Source organism: Phodopus roborovskii, unplaced genomic scaffold (assembly GCF_943737965.1).
Source record: "Phodopus roborovskii unplaced genomic scaffold, PHOROB, whole genome shotgun sequence".
Classification (NCBI taxonomy): domain Eukaryota; kingdom Metazoa; phylum Chordata; class Mammalia; order Rodentia; family Cricetidae; genus Phodopus; species Phodopus roborovskii.
In genome coordinates this window covers 5,455,372-5,482,330 of record NW_026126407.1, presented here as the reverse complement: position 1 = coordinate 5,482,330, position 26,959 = coordinate 5,455,372, and the positions used below count along the sequence as shown (strand labels likewise).

Below are 26,959 nucleotides of genomic sequence, written 5' to 3'. Positions count from 1 at the left end.
AGTTTGAGCTGCAGCTCAATCTATAATGAGTGAGTGGTATAAGAGCTTTCGCTGGGATTGAATTTTACCACTGGAGCTGAGTATGTTTTGTCTTGAAATGCTACCAATTGGACTAGGTCAATGGCTATTCTTGATGGATTTCTAATACTGAATTCAGATTCAACAGTGTGATAGCTCTGTATTGGAATATTTTACTAGTAGTCCTGAAGGTGGGAAGTCAGGAAGGTCTGATTTTTGTCCAAAATTAATACAAGTGAGAAGAAAGCTCTTACCACCATTCAATCCTGAATCTCTACAGACTACTCTGAAGTCTTGAAACTGATTAGCATATGGGTTATATTTGTAGATGTGTTCAGTTTGCTTTATAAGAGGCATCTTTATAAACTTTGTATATGTAATGACTTTCCTTCTCAAGGAGGTTTTTCTGGGGGGGGTTGTTTTTAAGTTTTGGAACTAGCAGTCCCTTACCAGGTCTATTTTTAGGTACCTTAAGAATGAGCTAAAGAGATGGCCTAGGGGGATGAGTCCTGTTGCAGAGGACACAGGTTCACTTCTCAGCACCTAAACTGGGCTTCTCAAGTCCAGTTCCAGGGGATCCAACATCGCTTTCTGGTCTGCAAGGGAACACACACACACACACACACACACACACACACACACACACACACACACACACACCATGCATTTTAAACACATATATGTAAATAAAAATATTAAAAATAAATTTTTTAAAGATAAAAAAGAAAAGAATGAGCTGCAGAGAAGTCGTGTCTTTTTTCTCAGTTTCTCTCAATACTGGGGACTGAACAGAAGATCTTGCACATGCTAGGTAGCTCTGCAACTAAACTACATCTCTGGTTCCCCATTCCCTTTTGGTCAGTGTTATTTTGAGACAGGGTCTTACTACATTACCCAGTTGGCCTCAAACTTGCTATCTTCCTTACTATATTTGAGAGTGGATTGTTTGTTTGTTTGGTTGGTTGGTAGTTTTTTTTTTTTTTTTTTTTTTTTTTTTTCATGATAGGGTTTCTCTGTGTAGTGTAGCTGTCCTGGAACTCACTCTGTAGACCAGGCTTGTTCTTGAACTCACAGAGATTCTCTTGCCTCTGCCTTACAAGTGCTGGGAATAAAGGCATTCACTACCATTGCCTGGCACCTGGACTGTATTAAGAATTCTGGCATTCAGAGAATTTATTGCCCTTCCTGTTGTGAACTTTATGTAACAAGTAAATATCAATTAAAATTCACTAGGGCATTAATCAAATTTATATTGTACCATCCAAAGTTATGTTTAAAGTGGATGCCCAGGCCATCATCTCTCATTAAGTCATACTTTAGACAGCACTGCTTCATTTCCTTCCCCAGTCATGTTTTCCACTGGTCTGGTTCTACTACTCTACCTTGCACTAATTAAACTGACTTAATCTGGAGCAGCTGCACCAGTACAATATCAAAGAAGAGGCAAAACTGGCCTGGGCACTTCCTTTACTGGCTGAATTCACAGTTTCTTGTCCGTGTCTTAAGGGCATGATCTTAGCTTCCATTTCTTGTGTATCTGGTTACCTTTCACTCATTTGTTCTTTTAACAAATGTGTATAAAGTACTTCCTGTCTGCCAGGAACTGTGTGGTTTGCTAAGGATATAGTGACGTATATTGCAAATATGGTGCTTCCCTTTGCAACTTAACTACTAGAGAAAGGGGCATTAAACAGATAATTATTCAGAAAAAAATTAAATTTCTTCAAAGTAGAAAGTATCCATCCTATGAGAATGCATGAAGCATCTAAGTTAGTTTGGAGCAGGATGAGCGTTGAAGGTTACTAAAGAAAGAATCCATGGAGAAATGGTGTTTTAAGTTGTGCTCTTAAGTTGCTAGTCTGAATCAAATAGGGAAAAGTTGGTGGAAAGAATGGGAAAGGGGAAACTTTAAAGTCGAGAAACTGGCACAATCAAGGAATAGAAAGAAGGCTAGTGAGGCCAGAGCAAAGAAAGGAGGGGATGTAATTCAGTAACACATGGTAAAGTCACAAAGGCAAGGCAGGACAAAATCAAGACTTGGTGTATAATTCTCTGGCAAGAAGCCACTAAAAACTTTCCAGACTAGGATATTTTTTTAAAGCCACCTAGCTTTCCTGTGGACAGTAGACTTATTTATTAATGTATGCCAGAGACTGCATGAGCCTGGTATCACTGACTGGGTTTGGTGTGCTTTAGCTTACTTGTCAAAGGCCAGAACTCTTAATGAAAGGGAAGGTGACAAGAAGGCAATATGGAGTGCTGGCAAACAGTATGTGACTCTGAATAATTGTGTTTCTTTCTCTAAGTCTACATTTCTTTATCCTAAGAATGGGAATAGAAATTATATACCTGCCTTGTGGAATTATCATGAAACTTAAGTAAGGTCAGCAAACTAAGCCCTGGCTATGTAAACCTCTAGTAAGTGTTAGGTACTGCCAAACTCTGGAAATCTCCGGAAGGGTTTGCATAGTCCTCTCAGAACCACCTGCCCCTTGTGGCCCACAGAATAGCAGCACTCCATAGGTCACACGGACTACTGGACTTTAGGAATCTAAACTCATCGGTTGATGGAGAAACAGCATACATATAGTTGAATTTTGCAGATAGCGTTTGGAGATAGAAAAGGTAAGGAGCTAGAGAGAGGACTTGGCAATTAAGAGCACTGGCTGCTCTTCCAGAAGATCCCAGTTTCAATTCCCAGCACCCATACATCATCTCACAGTTCTAGGAGATCTGACCCTCTGGCCTCTTTAGGCACTGCATACATGTGGTGTCCAAATATACAAACAGGCAAAAACCCCATACACATAAAATTAAAATAATATGGAAAAAGAAATAGATAAAGAATGGTTTGCTGCAATCAGTTTCGCTTACCTAATTTGTCAAATACTGTGGTAAGAACGTTCATGAATAACAAATAATCCCATTAAAAAAAAAAAAACTAGCAGGGCACTGGTAGCACCTACCTTTAAACCTGGCATTTGGAGGGCAGAGGCAGGTGGATCTCTGTGAGTTTGAGGGTAGCCCGGTCTACAGAGTGAGTTTCAGGACAGCCAAGGCTACACAGAGAAACCCTATCTTGTCCGGTGTAATAACCCCAACTGCGTAGCTGCCCTTTCTGTTACATAGTCCTCAAATTAAGATGGGAAGGCTTCGACTGAATTATTCTGACATGGGGAGCGTGTTAGGAGAGAAAGAAATCAGCTAGAGAAAAAGTGGTGCTATCTAGCTTTTGTAGAATGATAAACCAGAGTGTTCTGCCTCAGATAAAAGGTGAGAGAGAGAGAGAGAAGATGAGAGAGAGGGAGAGAGACAGAGTGCCAAATGGAGGGCACTGGGTTAGCTAGATTTGAGTCACGGGTAGTTATGAACTCTCTGACATGAGTACTGGGAACCAAACGAGTCCTCAGCGACAAGTGCTCTTAACTGCTGATCTATCTCTCCAGCCCTGTAGCTATCTTCTTTAAACCTATTTTCTTTAAGTATTTATCATACAGTATCACAACACGATAAAGTAGTGTAGTATTGACATAGCCATACCAGTACTTATCAACTACATTTTAGTTATGTTGCTTGTCTTCCACACCCCCTTTTTCTATATTCACTCAGTTTGTTTTAAAACCTATATTCTTTCTTTCATTGATTAGTGTTAATCTTGCCTAGCCTCAAAAAGCTATACAAAGGATTGTATTGAGTGTTTTATTCCTGTGGAAATATGTTTATCCAGATTTGGGGATAATAACAATGGGAAATCCAAATTTATTTTATTGCCGTTGAATATTACTTATAATAGGAAAAGGAGCTTAATCCTTAATCCTTGGACATGTTCCATAACCCACATAGTATGTGCCAAGCACTATTCTTGCCACGTAAGACATGAACAAAGGAAAAATCACTGCCCCCATAAGATAGTAATTGGATACCTGGTACCATTTTACTTTCTGCCTCTTCCCTGGAACAATCAGACTGGCACTCTGACCCTGGTACTCCTATGTGATGTCTGTAATTTTCATAAGTTACTCTTCTTACTTTATAATCATGTTATCATCACTGGGTAGCTCAAAAATCATCCATTGAATCTGCTGTAAGAGGGAATTGCCTTATAAGGCACCCAAGTTTGTGCCTTTTATAAATAACTTAAGGAAATATTTTCCTAGGATTTACCCATAGGTATCCCCTAAGCATTTGTTTTTACAACTGATATGACTTAATTTTAGTAGCACTTTGTAATATAAAAGCCAAGACCACATAGTTCATTTTTTTTAGTTTTATATCACATAGTTCATTTTTATAAGAATTTATCTCACATTTATAGTTAGAGGGGAAAGGGGGTAGTTATTGAAATTAAAAAAAAAAAACAAGTCTTTGGGAGGATAGTTGCTACTTTTTGGTATGTTCTGTAGCTTTTCTTTTGGGAAGTTGTGTTCACCTTACTCCACGCTGTTTTGATAATGCTGAATATTACTTGCTTTTTCTACCATTGAATGGTCATATTATTATAGGCTTATGTCAAGCTGCTCTATCATTTTCTTTGGATACTATGGTAGCTAATCTTGGATATCAACTTGGCACACCTAGGGAAGAGGGAACCTCAATTGAAGAACTGTCCCTATCAGACTGGTCTATGGGTTTTCTGTAGGATCACTTTCTTAATGGCAAATTCATGTAGAAAGGCCCTCCTTGGGCAATGCTATCTCTAGACAAGTGGGTCTGGGCTACATAAAAGACAAATGAAGCCAGTAAGCAATATTCCTCCACTGTTTCTGCTCCAGGTTACTTCCTTGACTTCCTGCCTTGGCTTCTCTAGGCAATGAACTGTAACCTGTGAAATGAAATAAACCCTTTCTTCCTCAATTTATTTTGGTTGTGGTGTTTATCACAGCCACAGAAAGCAAACTAGAACAAACACTTTCATAGCAGGTCCAATCAGTGTCATTGTAAGAAATTTATACAGATCTTTGGAGTGAAAATTTATTTATTTTTTCTGGACCCTCTTATTAAGACGATGGATGCTTGGCATGGTTAGTGTCGATGATCTAAGAATACAAAGAGTGTAAGATCAAAAGAGAGTAGAAAATAGAACCCTGAAGGCATTATTGTATTTGTCTTTTTCTGCTTGTTTTGTTAAGACAGGGTCTCACATGGAACACCTTATGTAGACCAGGCTGGCCTAGAACTCATAATTCACCTACCTCACCCCTATAAGTGCAGGGAGGTGTGAGTTACCATATATCTGGCAGCATTTTATTGTTTTCCTTCCATTTTCTCCATCTCTCTCTTCTTTTAAAAATATAATCATTACATTTTAAACTTCCCCTTGTATTTAATTGTGTGAACTTTACATCTTTAAGTACAATTCTTTACAACTAAAACTACCTTTTCATAATAATTTTTAATTTTTGAAATTATATTTACATTATTTTCTCCTTCCTTTTACTCCCTCCAACTTCTCCAATGTATCCCCTGCCCCCTTGCTCTCACTCAAATACTTGATCTCTTTTTAATTGTTGTTACACACACACACACACACACACACACACACACACACACACACACCTAAATACAATCTGCTCAGTCTCTGTAATGTTAAAGTCACAGCACTGTTCTTATCTATGCTTATTATAGTCATTTCATTATATTTGCTAGTGTCTCTGGCTCTCCTCCAGCAGACTCGTGGGGTTATATTTCCTTGAGAATTGGGCATAGTCATATGACTTTTGATCCCCCCCCCTTTTCTCAGTATTAGGGATTGTCTTAGGGACTGATACATGTTTGGCAGGAGCTCTACCACTGATCTATATCTCTAAACCATTTTTTAAAGTTTGTTTTTGTTAGTGGTGGGGTTGGGTTTTTGTTTGGGGTGGTTTTTTTGGGGGGGGTTGGGGGAATGTTTAATTTGTTTGAGACAGTGTCTCATCATAATGTAACTATGTAAACCTGGCTGGCTTCAAACTCATAGACAGCTCCCTGCCTCTGCTTCCCCAGTGCTGAAATTAAAGTTGTGTGTGACACCACACACGTGAAAAGTATTCATTTGTTTAATTTTGATGCAGAGTCTCATTAAATTGCTCAGGCTGGCTTTGAACTCATTCTGTAGTCTGTGTAGGCCTTGAGTTTGAGATCCTTTGGCTGCAGCCTCCAAAGAAGCTTGGATTACAGGACTGTTCCACCAGGCCTACCAAATTTTGTCAACTCTAGGTGAACGCCTTAGGGCCTTAAGAATTGATGAAAGATTGATTAGATCCCATTCTTCCTGTTATAGTGACCAATCCAAGGGGGACAACATGGAGCTAAATCTGTACCATCCTTGGATGGATGGGTGCTATGGTTTGAATCTGAAATGGCCCTCATGGGCTTGTATTTTGAACAACAGCTCTCCACTTATTACACTGTTTCAAAGGCTTCAGGGGATCATTAGGAAGTGGGGTTTGTCTGATAGAAGTAGATGAGTAGGGGGAAGGACCTTAACAGTTACACCTGGTGCTAGGTTGTTGTCTTGAACTTTGCTTCCTGTCTACTACCTTGTATAAGTCTCCACCTCATGCTCTCTTCACCATAGCAGAGCCACTCTGCCTGCCCTGCCTGCCTTACTATGCTGTACTGAGATCTCTCTGAAACCGTGAACCAAAATGAACCTTTCTTCTCCTGGGTTGTTTCTGTTGTGTATTTTGTCACAAATGACGGAAAGAATAGCTAATAAACATGTAACATAAATAAGAAAATATATTGAGCCAATGAAATTTTAAAGATGTATATTATAGCTCATCTTTGACACGTGTATATTTTTCTAAATTAAAGTTTTCTGAATATTTTAAGGGAAAATATTTTATTATGTGTAAAAACACTAATGTCTATAGAATGAGATTATAAAAATATTTAGTTTATGTTGTACTGATTTAGTCATATGCTACAGGCTAGAGATAAATAGTATTTCCTGATTTATCATACAGGCACTGACCTGCTTGGTACTATGACCTCTGATCAAATTCTACTTCCTTGTTTTATATTATGTGGCAGAACAAAGTCTATAATGACAAGTACTTAAAATTCATTTAGTATGTCATTATTCTTACCTTGACCATGACAGCTCCTCTTACATGGTCAAGGCAATGATGATGTCTTTTTTATGTATGTGTTCCTATCTAAAAATAAAGACACTAAACACAAAGGAGGAAGTAGTCCAAGGACAGGTTGAACAAAAGCCTGATTTGCAGTTATAGTATCATTGCAGAGGCTTGGAAATTAGGAGAGCCTTTGGAGGGTAACTATTAAAGAACATGCATAGAGCCTGCAAAGTTGGTATGTGGTATAGGCAGCTTTAAATTTTGTGGACATGAGCATCCACTTTGAGCCATAGAGTATTAAAGGCAATGCCATTCATACATTTTATGTAAAAGATATCATCTCATCCTTGGGATGTGATTTGGAAATACAGTAACTCTCAATCATGCACAAGGCCCCAGGTTCAATCCCTAGCATCAAACAACCCCCAGCCCATCTTCTTTACTCAATCCTGGATTTCAAAATTAATGCATAAATATTTTCACTGGAGTTTAGAGAACATTTTAAATATATGTAGGGCTGGAGTCCCAATAGATATATGTAGGACTGGAGAAAGAGCTCAGTCATTAAATTAAAGCACTAGCCTCTGTTGTAGAGGATTCTGATTCACATCCCAGTACTCACATGGTACCTTATAACATTTGGTAACTCCAATTCCAGAAGATCCAACATCTTCTGGCCTTGACAGGCACTGACTGTATGCACAAGGTATACACAGATACATGCAGGCAAAACACCTATAAATAACATATAAAATTAAATATGTGTAGTGATGCATTAATCTTATAAATAAAAACTTGGGAGTCAAATGTCAGGGTAAGAACCTGAAAGATCAGAAAAGCATGAAGCAGCAGCCAGCTGCTTCCTACCTCTCCTGTTCCTTCCTCCAAAATGGGCTGAGATTCTCTCTCTGCCCTGGCTTACTACTTCCTGTCTCCTTTCTGTCTCCAGCCCTCCAGACCTCTATAGTTCTCCATGGTTAATTTTGGTCAGCTAGTGGTTGTCCCACCCTCTGACTCCAAGCAAGCTTTATTTGTCAGAACACAATCAAAATATCACACAATAATGTAAATGGTATATGAGAATACAAAAATGTAGGTGTTGGAAACCCTCATGTTTGACAGTTCTCAATATACTTCTTTATAATTCAAAATCCAGGGGCTAGAGAGATGGCTCAGCAGTCAAGAATATGTACTGTTCTTAATGGGCTAAATATTGTTAACTATAGTTCTTATTTAATAACAATTTTGTTATATATTTTACTATGTTAAAGTTAAAGCCCTTCTGTTTATTTAGACTGAAAAGAGGAGATGATGGAAGATGTCATTCTGTAAATATGTTTCTCTCTTTTTTTTAATGTGATTTTTTTATTTTATTTTATTTTATATAACAAAGTCCAATTAAATGAAAACAAACATTTTTACACAATATTTGGGAATTTGGGCGTCGTTCTTTCCAAACTACTTCCTGCTGGTAAGGGGCGCTGTCTTGGGGGAATTTGAAGAAGATTCAGATATCCTGGCTGTAGTCTGTAGGGCTGTTTTGTCCAGCTGTTTTGAATGTAGGATCAGCTTGTACTCTATTTCAGACGGTCTGGCGTGATCAAACCACATTAGTCTGGAAGGAATCCACATCTTTTCATTTTCTGTGGAAACAAAAATAGAAATCCTTTTCCCCAGTAACTTGTCCTTCAACTTAAATTTTGGATTCAAAGCATTTTTTTTAATTTAATTTATTATTTTACATGTCGATCCCAGTTCCCTCTCCCTCCCTCCCTCCCCCCAGCCCTCCCTCCATCCTTCCCTCCCTTTTACCCTCTCTGCCCTCTCACATGCACTCTAAACACCCTCCCCTCCCATCCACCCACCCCAATTCCATATGTAGGGGAATGCCATCCAGTTGGGGTCATGTAGATCTGACAGGTCCTGTGAAGTAGGGACTAGGGCTTCTCTCCTGTCTCTAGATTAAGTTATCCCTCCATGGGGGATATGTTCGCAAAGTCCTTTTGTGCACCAGGGTATTGGTTAATGAATAAAGCGCTGTTGGCAAATGGCAAGGCAAGTTAGGTGGGACTAGGAGACAAGGAGGATTCTTGGAGATGTAGTAAAGGGGAGTCAAGATATAGGGATTTGAGAGACGAGGTCTGGACCCTCTCTCCGTTAAGATAAGACCATGTGGAAACACTTAGATTAATAAAAATGGGTTAATATTTAAGACAGAGCTAGCCGATAAGAAATGCTAATAAGAGGCCAGCAGTTTTATATCTAATCAGGGTCTCTGCATCTCTGTGTGTTATTTGGGGCTGACGCAGGTCTGGGACTTGGCTGGTGGGGAAGCTTCTTGTAACAATGCTTTTTTCTTTTTTCATTTTTCCTAGTTAGTTTTCCAATATATTTCTTTATAATTCAAAATCCAGGGGCTAGAGCGATGTCTCAGCAGTCAAGAATGTGTACTGTTCTTCCAGAAGACCTGAGCTCAATTCTAAGCTCAATTCTAAGTGTGGGTATCTAACAACCTGTGTGTGTGTGTGTGTGTGTGTGTGTGTGTGTGTGTGTGTGTGTGTGTTTAGTTTTCAAAGCCACATAATTGCTAGTTAGTCTTGTAGCTCTTAGTCCTCTCTAGTATCATGTAATGTTTTATCTTATACTCTGGAGGCTTAGTTATCCTTTTCATGAGTTGTTGAGGTGTTATCAGGAAAGTCAGGATTTTCTTGAAAGTAAGCCACCAATAAATACTTCCTGTGGTTGCTTGGAGAGGTGTTTACTGACTAGGATACTGTCTGGGGAACCCTTTTAACATTTTCCTGTTTGCAGGAAGCATGGTTTTATGGAGTTGCTGGTTCTTTGCATTTATGCTTATAACTATCTATTGGAGCTGTGAGTGCCTTTAGTGACAAGGGTGGGTAGACAGGTGTTTTAAGGTGATTCTCAACTATTAGAATCTGCATAGAGAAGGACACAACCCGTCAGGTGTACCCATGTTCCACATTTTTTGTTTGCCCCCTTCTCCCTTCAGTTCTGTTCAGTTTGGCAGAGGACTCTAGATTAAAGAATATCTTGCAAATATGGCATAATTAGAATGATCTGATTGTGTCGTTATAGACTCCTTACGTTTATTTAATTTATTTGAATTCTAATTACCTTATGAAGACTGCAAAAGAAAAGGATTATATAAAAGAGAGAGAACTCTTCTCTAATCTTAAAGGCTCTTATTTGATTTGTAGGGGTGGGAGGGAGTCATCAATATGTTAGAGGCAAGAGAATGGCATGTTTAAAGCCTGAACAACATAGCTTTGCCTCAAAAAAAAGAAAAGAAAAGGGAAAGAAAGAAAGGAAGGAAGGAAGGAGAGAGATAGAGATAGAGAAAGAGAGAGAGAGAGCGCAAGAGAGAGAGAGAGACTGACTCACAAAAGCATGAAGGGAATGACTTCCACCAAATGGCAAAAAGTCAACCTACTAAATAACATTGCTCTTATAACTTTAATGAGCATGTTTAGCAATCAAAAAAGAAAACAAGTTTATGATACTTTGCAAAATCTAGCTTTAGCCTTTAAATGTTTATTGAAATTATCCATCATTTTATTTAAGTGTTAATATTAAGTTAGTAAGATTGAAGACTCCCATCAGCCTTCCTATATGATAGCTCTTCAGCCTTCTGAATCAATGAATACATCAAAATTTCTCTCCAGTAACCTGACCTCACCTGACTTTAAGACCATAGGAACAAGCACTTCCCTAGTTGATCAAAAAGAAATGAGAAACACAGGTTGGAATCCTAGCCCAGATATATACATAGTTAGGCATTTATTTGGATAGCCTTTGGGACCTGCCTGAGATGGGTAGGAGAGAAAAGTAAGAGCCTGTAATGAGGGTTGCTAGCACGCCTGGTATGCCTGCCCTGTGTAAGCACATTTATTTTTGTAACTTTAGAAGCATTTTACACCACAGATTTCTATGAAAGACTTATCTTCTAATTTGGGTTCTTCCCAAAATTTAAGGTACTGATGATAGCCTTTAAGTAACAACATTGTATATTTTCTCTTAGCATTTTCTATTAACACATTACTTTCTTGCGTGTAGCTACAGTGTAATCTTTGACTTGTCTGCCCTCTACTGGAGATCTGTGGTTACATTGACCAGTGTCCTCTGCTTCTGGGGAGGGAAAAATGTTTTCCTTAAAGACTTATTGCTATTGAGCCGATATATTTATGATTTTACTCAGTTGTTTAAGATGATGATAAATAAGTCTCTGAGTTCCTCATCTGTGGATCATATTCAGGACCCAGGTCCCTGAAATTTATCATTTGGAGCGTACCTCAAAGCAAGCTCTGGTTTCAACTCACTAGTCCATGCATTACCATCCTCAACTATATTTCTGTTATTCTTTCCTTTTTCTCATGTCTCAATACTAATGTCAGTCTCTCTCTTTCTTCAAACATTTTACAACTGTGTTCAAAGCCCACTTGTTTTGTGAACAGCGCTCCCACAGTGATAACTCTTCTGGATTCCTATGACTTCTTTTTCTTTTTTCTTTTTCTTTTTCTTTTTTTTTTTTTTTTTTTTTTTTTTTTTTGCAACACATTTACACCTAAAAGTTTGGGATCAAGCTGGTGTGGTGGCACAAATGTTTGATCCCATCAGTTGGGAGACAGAAGCAGATGGATCTCTAGGAGTTCAAGGCTGGCCTGGTCTATCCAGAGTTTTCCAGGTCAACCAAGGACACAGTGATACCTTGTCTTAAATTTAAAAAAGTTTTGCATCGGGACTTGTGAGATGGCTCAGCAGATAAAGGTACTTGCCACATAAGTGTGGTGACATGAAATTGATTTCCCAGAATCCAACGTGGCTGGGAGAACTAACACCACAAGATTGTTTTTTGACCTCCACACACATACCATGGCATATGCATAAGCATGTGCATGTACATACATACACATGCATACATACAAACATGAAAATAATAATGCATTTTAACATTTAACAAATTTTAATTAAAATTTCGGATCAATTTCTCAAATATCCACTTGCCTGTGAATTTCAAGATTCCATTTTTTTTTTCTGCAAAGTAGTATTCCATTGTGTAGATGTGCCACATCTTCTTTATTCATTCTTCAGTTGAGGGGCATCTAGGTTGCTTCCAGAATCTTGCTATTACAAATAATGCTGCTATGAACATAGTTGAGCACATGTCTTTGTTGCATGGATGTGGATCATTTGGGTATATGCCTAAGAGGGGAATTGCTGGGTCCTGTGGTAAACTAATTCCCATTTTCCTGAGGAACCACCATACTGATCTCCAAAATGGCTGTACAAGTTTGCACTCCCACCAGCAGTGGAGGAGTGTTCCCCTTTTTCCACATCCTCTCCAGCATAAGTTGTCATTGGTGTTTCTAATTTTAGCCATTCTGGCAGGAGTAAGATGGTATCTCAAAGATGTTTTGATTTGCATTTCCCTGATAGCTAAGGATGTTGAGCACTTTCTTAAGTGTCTTTCAGCCTTTTTTATTTCCTCTATTGAGAATTCTTTCTTCAGTTCTGTACCCCATTTTTTAATAGGGTTGTTTGGTGTTTTGTTGACTAGTTTCTTGAGTTCTTTGTATATTTTGGAGATCAGCCCTTTGTCAGCTGTAGGATTGGTGAAAATCTTTTCCCAGTCTGTGGGCTGCCATTTGGTCTTGTCGACTGTGTCCTTTGCCTTACAGAAGCTTCTAAGTTTGGGGAGGTCCCATTTATTAATTGTTGATTTCAGTGTCTGTGCTCCTGGAGTTATTCTCAGGAAGCAGTCTCCTATACCAGTTTGTTCAAGGGTACCTCCTACTTTCTCTTCTAAGAGGTTCATTGTGGCTGGATTGGTATTGAGGTCTTTGATCCATTTGGACTTGAGTTTTGTGCATGGCAACAGACATGGGTCTATCTGCAGTCTTCTACACACCATCATCCAATTGTGCCAGCACCATTTGTTGAAGATGCTTTCCTCCTCCCATTGTATTCTTTTAGCTGTTTTGTTGAAAATCAGGTGTTCATAGTTTATATCAGGATTTTCGATTTGATTCCATTGGTCTACCTGTCTATTTTTGTGCCAATACCAGGCTGTTTTCAGAACTATAGCTCTGTAGTAGAGCTTTAAGTCAGGAAAATGCATCTTGGATGTAAAATAAATAAATGTATTAATTTAAAAAATCAAACTTAGAGGACAGATGGGGATTTAACTCAATGATAGAGCATGTGCTTAGCATGTATGAGGCCCTAGGTTAAATCTCCCAACCAAAACCAAAATAAACAGAGTTTAGAGAGCAGAAGAAAATGTGAAAATTGGTGCAGGAAAGATATTCAAAATATTTAACTTATATGGCACAATCAGCCATTTTGACTAAGTAGGAACAGGATCTGGAAGTCCCCTGCAGTGCCAGACATTTACCTGTTTGATTTTGAACATTCAGAGGGGCCACCATTCATTACACACACATATTTCAGCATTTTAGCAATTAGTTCATCTGTACCAGTGTGTCCTGGCTGAAAGACAAATCATATAACCACACTGAGAGCTTGTGCTACAGTACAGAAAATGAATCAAGTATGGAGTATTCAAGGAATGGGGTCTAGAATTTCACTTGAGTAAAAGGAAGCAGGGTCTGGATAGAGTCTTAGATCAACCGTCATTGCAGTCTACCTGGAACATTCCTTTAATGCAAAAGGAACAGCTTGTTCTGGCAAAAATGTCTCCCCAGACAGAAAAATAACTCTAATGCTCATTCTTCATTTACTTTGAACAAAGTATCTCACTTCTGTGAGATAGTTTGATCATCTGAAAAAAGAGGGTCTGACCAGACTTACAAGGCATTGGTCCCAGAGGGTTTCAAATTGAGGTAAGAGTCATGAAAGGCCTTTCAATTTTAGAAAATCAGGTAGTGGCACAAAAGTAGAGTTCTATCTTACAAACCCAGCTGCTTGCTCTCTCTCTGCTCTTAGTTGAACATTCCTCATGGATTGACAAGCTAAGTATATGACTAGTATTTAATAGGAATAAAGTACATAATATAGTGAAATGAGTCTAACTAAGGCTATGCCTCATTTTACCTTTTCTTGGTTATAATGCTCTGGACTATATTTACTTCCTCTAGTATGTTTTGTTTTGTTTTTAAAGACAGGGTTTCTCTGTGTGGTCTTGGCTGTCCTGGAACTCACTCTGTAGACCAAGCTGTCCTTGAACTCAGAGATCCACCTGCCTCTGCCTCCCGAATGCTGGAATGAAGGCATGTGCCACCACTGTCTGGCTGGCTTGTTGCATTTTATTGTTTGTTTAGTCTTCTCTCATATATTGCATCCTGACTGCAGTTTTCCAGCCCTTTCCCCCCACATCCTCTCTCCCCCAGACCCACTCCTCTCTGTTTCCCTTCAGAAAACGGGCATGCCTCCCAGGGATTCAACTGAACATGTCATAGCAAGTAGCAGTAAGGCTAGGTACCTCCCTCATTAAAACTGGATGAGGCAACCCAGTAGGAAAAGGGTCCTAAAAGCAGGTCAGAGATAGCCCCCAATCCCACTGTTAAAGAGTCCCACAAGAACACAACAACAGCATAATGCAGAGGGCCTAAGTCAGACACATGCAGACTCGCTGATTGTCGTTTCAGTCCCTGTTAGCCACTGTGAGCCCTGGTTAGTTGATTCTTTGGGCTTTCTTGTGGCTCCTACAACCCTTCCTTCCTGTTGTGGGAACTCATTCAGCCAATACCCTTTGGGGTACCAACCCATTAAGATGTGGTCTCAGATGCTGAACCACAACACCTCCCTCCCCATCTTCCATATGATTCCCCAAGTTTTACCTAATGTTTGGCTATGAGTCTTTGCATCTGCTCCTCACAGTTGCTGGATGAAGCCTCTCTGATGACGATTATGTTAGGCTTTGATCTTTGAGTATAGTAGAGTATTATTAAGCATCATTTCATTGGCTTCTTCTTTTTTTTTTTTTTTTTTTTTTTAAGATCTCAGGGCTATCCTGGCCCTCCAGGCAGTGTCAAGCATGGACTCCCTCTCATAGTACATGGGCCTCAAGCTGAGCCAGTCCCTGGGTTAGCCACTCCCACAAGTTCTGAGCCCCTTTACCTTGGCACATCTTGCAGACAGGACAGATCAAAGACTTTGTGGCTGAGTTGGTGTCCATTTCCTCCACTGGAAGCCTTGCCTGGTTACAGAGTATTACTAGGACTTAACTAAGGTCACCCTTGTAGATTCCTGAGGGTTTCCATTGCACTAGGTTTCTACCTTGCCAGAAATGTTCCCCAATTCCAGTCATCTCTCCCAGTGCTCTCTTCTTTCATCCTACCCCCACCTGATCCATCCTGTCCCCATCCCCACCTGCCCTCAGTCCCCCCTCAATATCTGTTCCATTCCCCCTTCCCAGGGAGATTCATGCATTCTCCCTTGAACCCTCCTTGCTACTTAGCCTCTCTGGGTCTGAGGATTGTAGCAAGATAATCCTTTACTTAACAGCTAACACCACTTATAAGTGAGTACATGTCATGTTTCTTTCTAGGTCTGTGTTACCTCAGGATGATTTTTTTCTCTAGTTCATCCATTTGCTTGCAAATTTCAATGTTGTTATTTTTAAACTGCTGAATAATACTCCATTGTGTAATTGTACCACATTTTCTTTATCCATTCTTCAGCTGAGGGGCATGTAGGTTGCTTTCAGTTTACGAATAAAGATGCTGTGAACATGGTTGAGCAAGTGTCCTTATGGTAAGATGGATTATCCTTTGGGTAAATGCTAGGAGTGGTATAGCTGGGTCTTGAGATAGATAGATTCCAAGTTTTCTGAGAGACTGCCATGTTGATTTTCAAAGTGGCTATACAATTCTCTACTCCCACCAGCAATGGAGTAGCATTCCTCTTGCTCCACACAGAAACTCAGGGTTTCCCTCTGAGCATTGACTGGACTATGTCTCTTCAGAAGCTGTTGACATTTTATTTTTCAGAATCACAGCTGTTTTAACAAAATTTGGATCAAGCTTTCTTGTCTCTGAGGAAGCAGTTCATTTGGTTGCTTTGATTTTGCAGTACCAATATTGGGCATATTAGGCAAGCATTCTACCACTGGTGTATCCCGGCCTCCTTCCCATCTCCCTCTTTTAGACAGATTCTCACAATGTAGCTCAGACTGAGCTGGAACTCTCTATTGTAGCATTGGCTAGCCTAGAATTGGGATCCTCTTGCCTCTGCCTTCCAGACACTGGGATTATAGGCTTGCATCAGTGTGCCAGTTTGTAGTCAAAGGAAAATACTCAGGCTACACAGATTTCAACAGTTAAGAGCAAGTGCTGCTTTTGCAGAAGAACTGAGTTTGGTTCTCAGCTCCCACATCAGGCAGTTCACAACCACCTGTGACTCCAGCTCCCAGGGACTAACACCTTGTAGCCTTCACGAGTACCTGCATTCATATGCATAATCTAAACAACAACTACAAAAACCCTTGAGAAATAGTGGCTTTCTCACAAAAATTTCCTACTGCTTCAAATGTTAGGCAAGAAATTTTATTTAGATTATCTTTTAACCATCACAAAAGGAGTATGGTTAAGTTGAATTTCTGTTTTGGCTCTTGATTTTTTGTTTTCTGTCTTGTTCCTTTAGCTAGTCACCAGAATTGGTGGAGGTGCTTAAGGATGACTTCAGATTCTTTGCTGCTTCTTCCCTGAGAAAAGGAATCCAGTTCTCCTCCCCAGGAATCAGGCTGTTCTTTAGTGCATCAAGAAAGTATGGCATAAATGACACTATTACTAGCTCCAAACCTAGACTTTTAGAGCCCTGGGCTGCTATGCAAGAAACCAACCCTGAAACTACTCTCTTTGAGGAGGCCCAAGCTGTATTAAAGATCACATTAGGCACACCAATGGCCATCAGCAATGGGTCCCGGACTTATATTCATCCAGGTTAAGACAACAGTCATGAGAATGAAGCCGCTTAGATCTTCATTTGTAGCCCTTTTGCTGTATAACAGTACTGAGTGAATAGGACTGAGTGAACATTTAGCTAAGTATTCCTTGAATTCATTTGTTAAAAAGCAGTTAATAACCCACACCACTAGTTTTCATTCCCATTTTCTTTGCTTCTATGAAATAGTCTAAGCTTTCTCTAACAAGTAAGCCAAATGCTATGAATGCTATGTATGGTATTAGGAGAGTTTTCTAGAGCTATTGAACCAACAGAATTTACACACACACACACACACACACACACACACACACACACACAAAGCATGTGCACAGACATGGTTTGGAGAAGTAAAGGACCAGGTTCTCAAAGCAGCAGGTGGGACAGGTTAGCAGTTTTAATACACTGCTGAAAGCCTGGAAACCCCCTGGAGAGCCCTACTGAGTCCATACTGAGTGACTGAAGAAGATGGAATTTGTTGTCAGTAGATGGCAGCAAATATAGATGCATCACTCAAATAGAAAGGAGCTTGTAGGCAAGCGTTTGCTGCTTGCCTCTTGCTTCCTTTTTCTATTGAGTTGTCATTTGGAAGGTTTTGCCCACATTGAGTGAATCTTTGCCCTCTCCTATTTGCTCAACATCCCACATGTTAATCCTCTCTGAAACACCCCCCTCCCCACTCCCTACACACAGATGCATTTCACCAGTCTTAGAAATCTTGAAATCCAGCCATGGTGACATCAGCACAGCTACCACACTGCCTTTACCCTCCTGCTTTCATACCAGACACACAGCACTATCGGCAGTCCCAAAGTGCCCTCTCATCTTAGAAAGACTACTTGTGGTTTTTTTTTCCTGACATCTACACACACACACACACACACACAGAGAGAGAGAGAGAGAGAGAGAGAGAGAGAGAGAGAGAGAGAGAGAGAGTTTATTGCCAAGGGGAAAGACAACTAATAAATAAAAAATCTCTGTTACATCTAGTTAATGGATAATCTATAATTTCTTGGCTCTAGAACTGTTATGTTAGGATATCTAGCATTATAAACCCATAACAGCATATGTACCACCACAGTGGACCCTTCATTCTCATTTTTATAAGGTTTCCAGGTTCTGTGTATTTGTTCATTCAGTTCTTTTCCATTTTAACACCTTCTTTTTATGGGTTCTTAAAGACTGTATCTTCTGATCCTAAACCCTGTTGTACAACAAAGGGCACTGCACTAGGATACCCTGTACCTCCTTCTAGGAGTGGAATCTCTGCAGTGTTATTTCTTCAGCAGAAACAATAGCAATGATTGAATTAAAATCAATATTAAGAATAACATAGGAATAAACGTTAAGAGTTTCCCATGAATCAACTAACTAAGGAGGGCTCATAGGGCCTCACAGAAACTGTAGCTACAAACGTGGACCCTGTATGGGTCTGAGCTAGGTGTTCTGCATATACCTTATGATTGTGTAGCTTGGTATTATTGTGGGACTCTAACAGTGGGAGTGAAGGGGGGGAGGTCTCTGACTCTTTTACCTGACATGGGATCCTTTTACTCCTACTGGGTTGCCACAACTAGCCATGATATCAGGGCTTGTGCCCAGTCTTATTCTATCTTGTTGGGCCATGTTTGGTGAATATCCCTGGGAGACCTGTTCTTTTTTTGAGGGGGTGACAGAGGAGGAGTTTTTCTGGGGAGTAGAGGTGGAGAGAGAGACTAGAAGGAATGGAGAGAGGGGGAACTGTAGGATGTAATGTATGAGAGAAGAATAAAAGTTTAAAAAGAGAGAGTTGGCCATAGACACCCAGGAATGGAGGTGGAATGATGCATAGGTAAATGATGAAGAGGTAAATGTTTCCAAAATTGTGCAAAAGTGGTGACAGAACAAATATTAAAACCAAGAAGCAATTGTAAAGAAAAAAGTCTTTATACTGTCATTAATCCTATCATCTTTTCTCTCTTTTCCATCATCAATATCCTTGTGTCTGTGAAGGTCTGTATATTATACTAACATAACTAGGTCCTAATGTGGGCCAGGCATAGGTAAATGATGGGAGTATGTTGTTCTTTTTTGGTTGTTGCTGCCTTGAGCTATGGCCATCCTATTCAGTAACTGTCACTCCACCGCTACCAGCAGCGGCTAGTTCCCTCAGGCACTGACTCTTTCAAAACTACTAATGAAACTTATTTAAATCTCTGTCCCACTCAAGATTCAAAGGTTGAGGTATAATCCTGCTTCCCAGAGAGGCTGAATAATAGCAAGCCACTTACTTAGCTCACCTCTCCCAGTCTCCCAAGAAGGCATCATGCTCTCCTAGCCCTCCTTGTAAACCCTCTTCCACCTGGCTCCTCCCTGCAACTTCCTGTCAGCTAGTTACTCCCAGCCTCCTGACTGAAGGTGAATTTTATTTAATCGAACACATCTTTGCATCATTAAACAAATATTCCAGAACATAAACAAAAGTAACACACCTTAAAATAATATTCTACAACAGGAATTTTCTTGTGGTTTTAATTGTAACATCACCCTGAGTTTCCTTGAACAACTTATTTCCCTTTTGTGAAATTTGCTTTCTTAACTGACAAAACATTTATTGAGTTTTAGTTTTTATAAGTTAATACCCAATTATTTTATGTGCCACTAAAATTACTATAGTTTTACTATCACATGGTGTATTTATTGTGTATATATGTGTGCTTTTGAATGCATGCCATAGCACACATTAGGAAATTAGGCAACAACTTGGTGGAGTCATTTTTTTCTACATTCTCATGCTGTCAGGCTTTGGGGGAAGGCACTTTACCTACTAAACCATCTCTTCAGTCCTGATTCCGTGTTTCTTATTCATCTATCCTGTATCATATGCCCTAACTTAACAGTACAAGACAAAGAATCTCCAAAGATGCAGTTGAGTATGTTTTGTGTTGATCATCTACTGTAAAAGTAGTTTGTTTTCCCAGTGAGATTCCCATAGAGAAAAATCTTTTTTTTTTTTTTAATTTCCAAGTGGCTATAAATTGGAGATAGTTTCTGGGTTAGGGATGGAGTCATATGTTTGCTTCTCCAATAGGACCCCAGCAGACTCCGTGCATGCTGCCACACTCTCTGTGAGTTCACATGTAAGCCATCACTGCTGTATCTAAAAGGCCTTGATTCCTTGGTGTTCTCCATCCCCTTTAAGAAATCAGTAAGGCCAGGCATGGGGCTATATACCATTAATCCCAGCACTGAGAGGCAGAGGCAGGCAGATCTTGGAATTTGAGGCCATCATGGTCTAAGAGTGAGTTCCAGAACAGCCAGGGCTACACAAAGAAACAAAAACAAAACAACAACAACAAAATGATAATGTACTTAATGTGTCATACACGGTGCCTAGAATATTTTAAGTGCTCAGTAATTAGGTAGCCATCATGTTGATGGCACTGGTGATTTTCCATAAGCACTTGGAATGTTTGCTCATTTTTTTAGGTTGTTCTTTGTGGATCAGAATCATAGGTCATTTTGATAGTGTTTGTTGGTGGAAATGTGATGGTACTAATTTTAAAGTAGCATAACAATATAGAACATGGTTGGTTGGTGTTCAGAGGTAATTATTTTAATAAGTAGCACTTATTAAAGTTTATAAACTGTTGCTAATGTTTCTTTCAGTAATATATTTTAGTGTTATCAGTCTCTTTGTTTAGTGTAAATCATCTTTTATGAAGAAAATTTAATTTAAATGCAGACCAACATGAATGACTTGCAACCTGCATAAAAGGCTTAGTTAAATTACATTACTTATGAGACCATTCTAATTTTTTTTTTAATTTCTGTTTATACAGGAGGCTGACAGTGGGGAGGAGGAATGCCGGTCGCAGCCAAGAAGGTATGTTTGTTCATTTCATCTTATGGCATTTATGTTGTTATATCTTTTCCCTAAATCTTTTTTAGTCTTGCTGAATTAGTTTGTCCTGGTTTTACAAGATGGTCCATTGATACTTTAAAAAAAGAACTGCTGCTTTATGTAGTGACTCCCGTCTGTAAATCTCAGCACTCAGGAAGCTGAAACAGGACAATGGGCTACTTAGCCAGACTCTATCTCAAAAGCAAACAAACAGGGCTGTAGAGATGGCAGTTAAGAGTGCTTGTTGCTCTTCCAAAGGACCCAACTTCAACTTCTAGCACCCATGGGGTAGCTCACAACTATCTGTAACTTCATGCCCAGGGTACCTAAGGCCTTTTTCTGTTTGCTGTGGGCAGGCACATGTCCATGGGCATGCGCCTGTGCATGCATGCATACACACACACACACACACACACACACACACACACACACACACCAACAAATCTTTTTTTAAAAAATCTAGATAGGGGCATGAAAGATGACTTGGTGGTTAAGATCATTGACTGCTCTTGCAGAGGACCCAGATTTAATTCCCAGAGCCACATGATGGCTTATAACTCCAGTCCCAGGGGTCCCAACACCCTCTTCTGGCCTCTGAGAGCCTCAGGCACTTACATAGTACACAAAAATATAGGCAGACAAAACCCATACACAATTAAAGCTTTTTAAATTTAAAAAATTATTTTTTAAAACTAGATAAATAGTATTTTAAAAATGAATAAATGGAACTGCTTTAAGAATCCAATTATAATTCAGAAGGATTTCATATGGTTGGTTGTTTTTCAGTGGTATGGGAAGCTAGTTTGGGCTCAGTTTTCACCAAGTCTCTTAGGCATTGGAGATGTAGCTCAGTTGATAGAGTGCTCGCTTAGCATGCTCAAAATCCTGGGTTTGATTCCCTGGCACTGCATAAGGTCTACACATGTAATTGAAGCACTTAGGAAGTAGAGATGGGATGATCAAAAGTCCAAGGTCATCCTTTGCTGGATCCTCCGGTAGGTTGGGCTGTGTGTGGAAGGGCTGGTCCAGCCATTCTCTTCCTGGGTCTTCCTGGGGCTGAGCGGGATGGACCCCAGACTTGGGAGCCTTGCCAAAGCAGGAGCTCATTTTATTGTAACAGGCAGGTACTTATATATTTTGGGGGCTTGGGGCGTGAACCTTAGGATGGGGTGAGGTATTGAGGTTATTTATGATTCTCCATGTTAGCAGTAGCTAGGCAAAGGCAGTTTTGCTGAGTCACTCCTATGCGGAAGTGATAGGCCAAAGATGGGTCACCAGACTCTAGCCAGGCTCAGGAAGTTCCACTAGGCCTTGCGTCCTGGCCCGTTTTTTTTTTTTAGGCCCATCAATCCTTGGCTAAATAGCTAGTTTGAAGTTAGCCTATGCCATAAAGGGAACATCTGTCTGGAAAGTTCTAGTCAATTATGTGTTTATTTCAAATGATGAGCCATTCTGAGTGATATATACAATGAATATGATAAGCGAGCTTATTATTAGGACACTAACCAGCTAAAGGGAGTTTTATTCAGCCATCAAGAATAAAATTATCATTTGTGGAAACAATGCATGAATTGGAAATATTCATGTTAAGCCAAATAAGCTAGATGCAGAAAGACCGTTCATGTTCTGTATATGTGGAATCTAGATTTTAAAAATAAAACATTAAAAGTATAAGAAAGGGTGTTTGAGAGGAGGCAGGGAACAAACAGGGGTGGAGCAGGGACAAAAGGAAGAAATATAATCATAAAAAGTTATTTAAATATATGAACGATAATAATGAAACCAATTGTCCTGTTCATTTAGTGTATACTAAAATAAAGAAATGGAAATAAAAATTATCAAGTATTTGTTACTGCTGACATACTATAACTTAAAGTGTAGTTCCTTTTCTTTAGTAACAGAGGTTATTGGCGATATTTTTTCCTGTCGTGACTATCATATAAATTTTGGCTTAAAGCTTGATTTTTTTCACTTTCTTAGGGAAGATTTGACAGTCAAATCTCATTTTGTATAAGGCCAAGAGATAGAAACTCAGTAGACATTTTATCGGAAGCATTGTAAATATTACTCTCACTTGAATTTTAAAAAGAATCCAAAGATTCTTATATTTCCTTGTAGATCCAATCTAAAGATCTAAAGATCTCTGAACATCAACTTGAGATTACTCAAGGTTTACATATGGCCTTGGAATTCACTGGAGTAATTTATCTTCCAAAAGAATTACATAATTATGAAGCAGTAAAACTCTAATATTGACTGAACTGTCAAGTCATGGAAAATCATAAAGACCTGTTTTAAAGTTATTAGTAATAATTTGTTAATGTAACCACAAACTTCAGTTTACATGAAAAGAAAAACCTATTAGTCTCCATTTTAAAGTAATTTGCCAGTCTAATTTCTTATTTTCTATGTACTTGCTACTCTGTTTTTAAGTTTAATAGTCTTTATCTAGCTCAAAGCAAAGAAACTTTCTTCCTTACATTAAATGTTCCTTGTAAAGGTTAAGTTTTGTGTCTTTGGCTACTGAAGACCACTCTGGCATTCTCTATCACCATAAGATAAACCAGCCTTAAGTGTTTTCATTTGACATACCTCAACTCATCAGTCTGTAAGCTCAAATGTAGCTTGTAGTAGGAAACTAAATAGTAAATTCCCCAGCTAGAATAAAGGCCAGTTTCAAACTATTTATTTTAATTTTTAAATATTTATTTTATGTGTTTAAATTATTTATGCATGCATGTAGGTGTTCCAGGTGTGCGTGACTGGTACCCCATGGAAATCAAAAATTTTGTGGAGGCGAGAAGTCATTGGATCCATTGAAGTTACATGTGGGCACTTCTTCAGCTCTCCTGCCCAAAATTATTTTTAATGTGTTAATAATCTATTTTAACTAAATACATGTGTTAAGAAAGCCTTGAGTAGCCAGCCTGGTCTACAAAGTGAGTTCTAGGACAGCCAGGGCTACACAGAGAAACCCTATCTCAAAAAAAACAAAAAAAAAGAAGATGAGTTAAATCTAATCTTTCAATGTGAGCATACAAAACTAGTTGCCTATAAAATACCATGGTCAGGCCATGTATGTAGTAGCTCAGTTGGTACTTAGTTGTTACAGTGCTTGCCTAGCATGCACAAAGCTTTGGGTTTGATTGCCAGCACCACATAAACTGAGTATGGTGGCACACACCTGTATTCCCAGCATGGGAACTCACTCTTTTCTTTTTGGCAAAGTCTTACAGTGTAGACCTGATTGTCCTGGAACTCATTTAGATTCACCTATTCTGCTTCCCACTTACTGGGACTGAAGGCATGCTCTGCCGTGCCTGGCTAAGTATTTCTTTTTTATTACTAAATTTCTTTGTTTTTCTTTTTTCTTCTTTTTCTTTTTTTTCCATTCTTCCCAAAAGGGTCTCACTGTGTAGACCTAGCTGGCCTGGAACTCAATTTGTAAACCAGGCTAGCCTTAAGCTCACAGAGCTCTGCCTGCCTCTGCTTCCCAGAGTGCTGCAAATTTATTTATTTTATAAATGTAGCTCAGTGGTAGAGTACTTGCTTAAAATGCTACAGGCCTGCATGTTCCACCATCATTAATTGTACAGTACAAAATCTCGTTATAGATGGTTGTGGGCCACCATATGGTTGCTGGGATTTGAATTTAAGATCTCTGGTCCTAAGTCATTATTGTGCTTCATAGTATCATAGCTGAATAGGACTCATGATTGCTTTTTTTTCTTGGCAACTCACATAGCAATTTCCGGTACTATGAAAGCTTTGAGTCATGTGTGTGGGGCTTACCTCCAACTTCTATGAGGCGACCATGAGAAATAGCAATACCCTGTAGTGTTTTAGGGGAATGGGGGGGGTGTCCTTCTGAATATAAGCTTCTCTTATTGGTTGATGAATGAAACACTGATTGGCCAGTAGCCAGGCAAGAAGTATAGGTGGGTGAGGAGACGAGGAAAATTCTGGGGAGAGGATGCAGAAAGAGGTTGAGGGAGAGACACCACGTAGCCACTGAAGGAGCAACATGGTAGAGCCTTCTCTGGAAAGATAAGGCCATGCAGAAATACATAGATTAATAGTTATGGGTTAATAATTAAGAGAGAGCTAGCCAATAAGAAGCCTGAGCCATCAGCCAGTTCATAAACAAGTCTCTGTGTGTTTATTTGAGGCAAAGCAGCTGTGGGAGCAGTCAGAAAAAGAAACTCCATCTACATTGGGTTCTCTTGAACTCCCCTAACCAGCAACTCGAAAGAAGGTTTTTCATGCTAACATTGGGAGTTTTGATAGTCTATGGCTCCTGGGGGAAGCATATCACCCCAAGTGGCACAATTTCATTCAAACTATATACTCCATTCATTGCATTTCATTTTCTGTTGCATTTAATTCCAGGTGTAAATATTTCTGCTTACAAATAAATCCCTTCTCTACTTTGGCTTCTGTTGAAGTCCACAAACGTACTAGCCTTCAAATCAGTAATGTTTGTCACACCCCTGATAGTATCTTTCAAACATACTATGTGTGTGTGTGTGTGTGTGTGTGTGTGTGTGCGTGTGTGTGTGTGTGTGTGTGTGTGTGTGTATCATACATCATACAGACAGGATAAGAATTCATCTTTAGGTGCTGGAAATAATAGAATGGCTCAGTGGTTCAGAGTTTATACTGTTTTTTTCAGAGGATCCATGTTCAGTTCCCAGTACCCGTGTCAAACAGCTCACAACCACATGTAACTCCAGCTCCAGTCCGGTGCCCTCTTTTGAATTCCATGGGAACTTGTACATAGCACATATCAGCACACAGATATATACATATAATTAAAACTATATCTTTTTTAAAAAAATTAGTCTTTAAGTTGTAGTTCCTTTTTGCATTTTACTATAAGCAATGAAGAAGACCAAAGCCACACCTTCAGTATTTTGCTTAGAAATCTGCTACACTCTTCACAGCTTCATTGGCTTAAGTGGAGTGATGAAACATTCATGAGGCAGAGGAGAGGCAGATGAATTTCTATGAATTTGAGGTCTAGGTCAGCCATGACTACATAGCAAGACCTTGTCAAAAAAAAAAAAAAAAAAAAAAAAAACAGGGAGGGAGGGAAAAGAGGGGGACGAACGAATACTTACATCATTCAGAACAACTATTATAGCTTTTCATGTTGCTTTGTTTGTTTTCATGATAGGGTTTCATGTAGACCATCCAGGTTTCAAACTTGCTAGGTAGCAGAAAATGACCTTGTACTTCTGATCCTCTGCCTCCACTTCCCAGATCCTGAGATAATTAATAGTCCTGCAGTATTGTGCCTTGAATATATAGTGTCGGGGCTAGAAATCAGGATTTCATGCATGCTAGGCAACTCTCCAAACTGAGTCACTTGCTCAGTGCCCATCTCAATTAAGTGTACAAAATGTTACAAAATAAGGTCACAGGGGAGTGTGAAAGGATGAAAAAGAAAAAAAAAACTATTCATGAGTCTGTTGCAGTAATTTAAGCAAATGGCTAATCCTCATCTGAGAGCAGCATGAGGACAGGAACTATTTTGATACTCACAGCAATGAGCAGTTGGCACTCAGTAAATGATTACTGAATGAATAAGAATGTTGACATCTTTTCTATAAATAATGTACTTGAAAAAGAGAATTTTTATGAAAAGGTACACCAAAAAGTTCACCTTGAAGGAATCATTACAGTAGAAAGAGCTTGTTGACAACTAGAACATATAGAGCCTGTGGTTATAGCTAATGGTAGAATACTTGCCCAATATATGCAATGTCTTGTGTCCAGTCAGACCTTCCTCTGGCATGTCCTCTTATACGACATAGTTTCACAATGATGCTGTGTTACTAATTCATCCAATTTGTGGCCAAATCTTTGCTTAAGAGCTCTGATCTTTCTCATCTTATCTTGTATTTGTTCTTTATTTTCTTTTTACTTTTGAGCTGCAACTTCATTTAATTCAGCCCATTTGGAGATGTGACTTTCCTGTGGATTTAAAATCATGACAATAAATGCACAACACTGCCCATCTTTCATTTATAGAGACTACAGATGCATTTTTGTCTGGATTTGGTTCTAG

The 26,959-nt window shown here is 39.2% G+C and overlaps 1 protein-coding gene across 1 annotated transcript in view; it reads left to right on the top strand.

The window, feature by feature from the left end:
* Nucleotides 1-26,959, top strand: part of Ssh2 (slingshot protein phosphatase 2) — a 232,841-nt gene that overhangs the window by 74,263 nt on the left and 131,619 nt on the right. Inside the window, exon 2 of the mRNA XM_051179935.1 lies at nucleotides 20,828-20,871. Within this exon, the coding sequence (XP_051035892.1) occupies nucleotides 20,828-20,871 (44 nt within the window). The remainder of the gene's footprint in view (nucleotides 1-20,827; nucleotides 20,872-26,959) is intronic.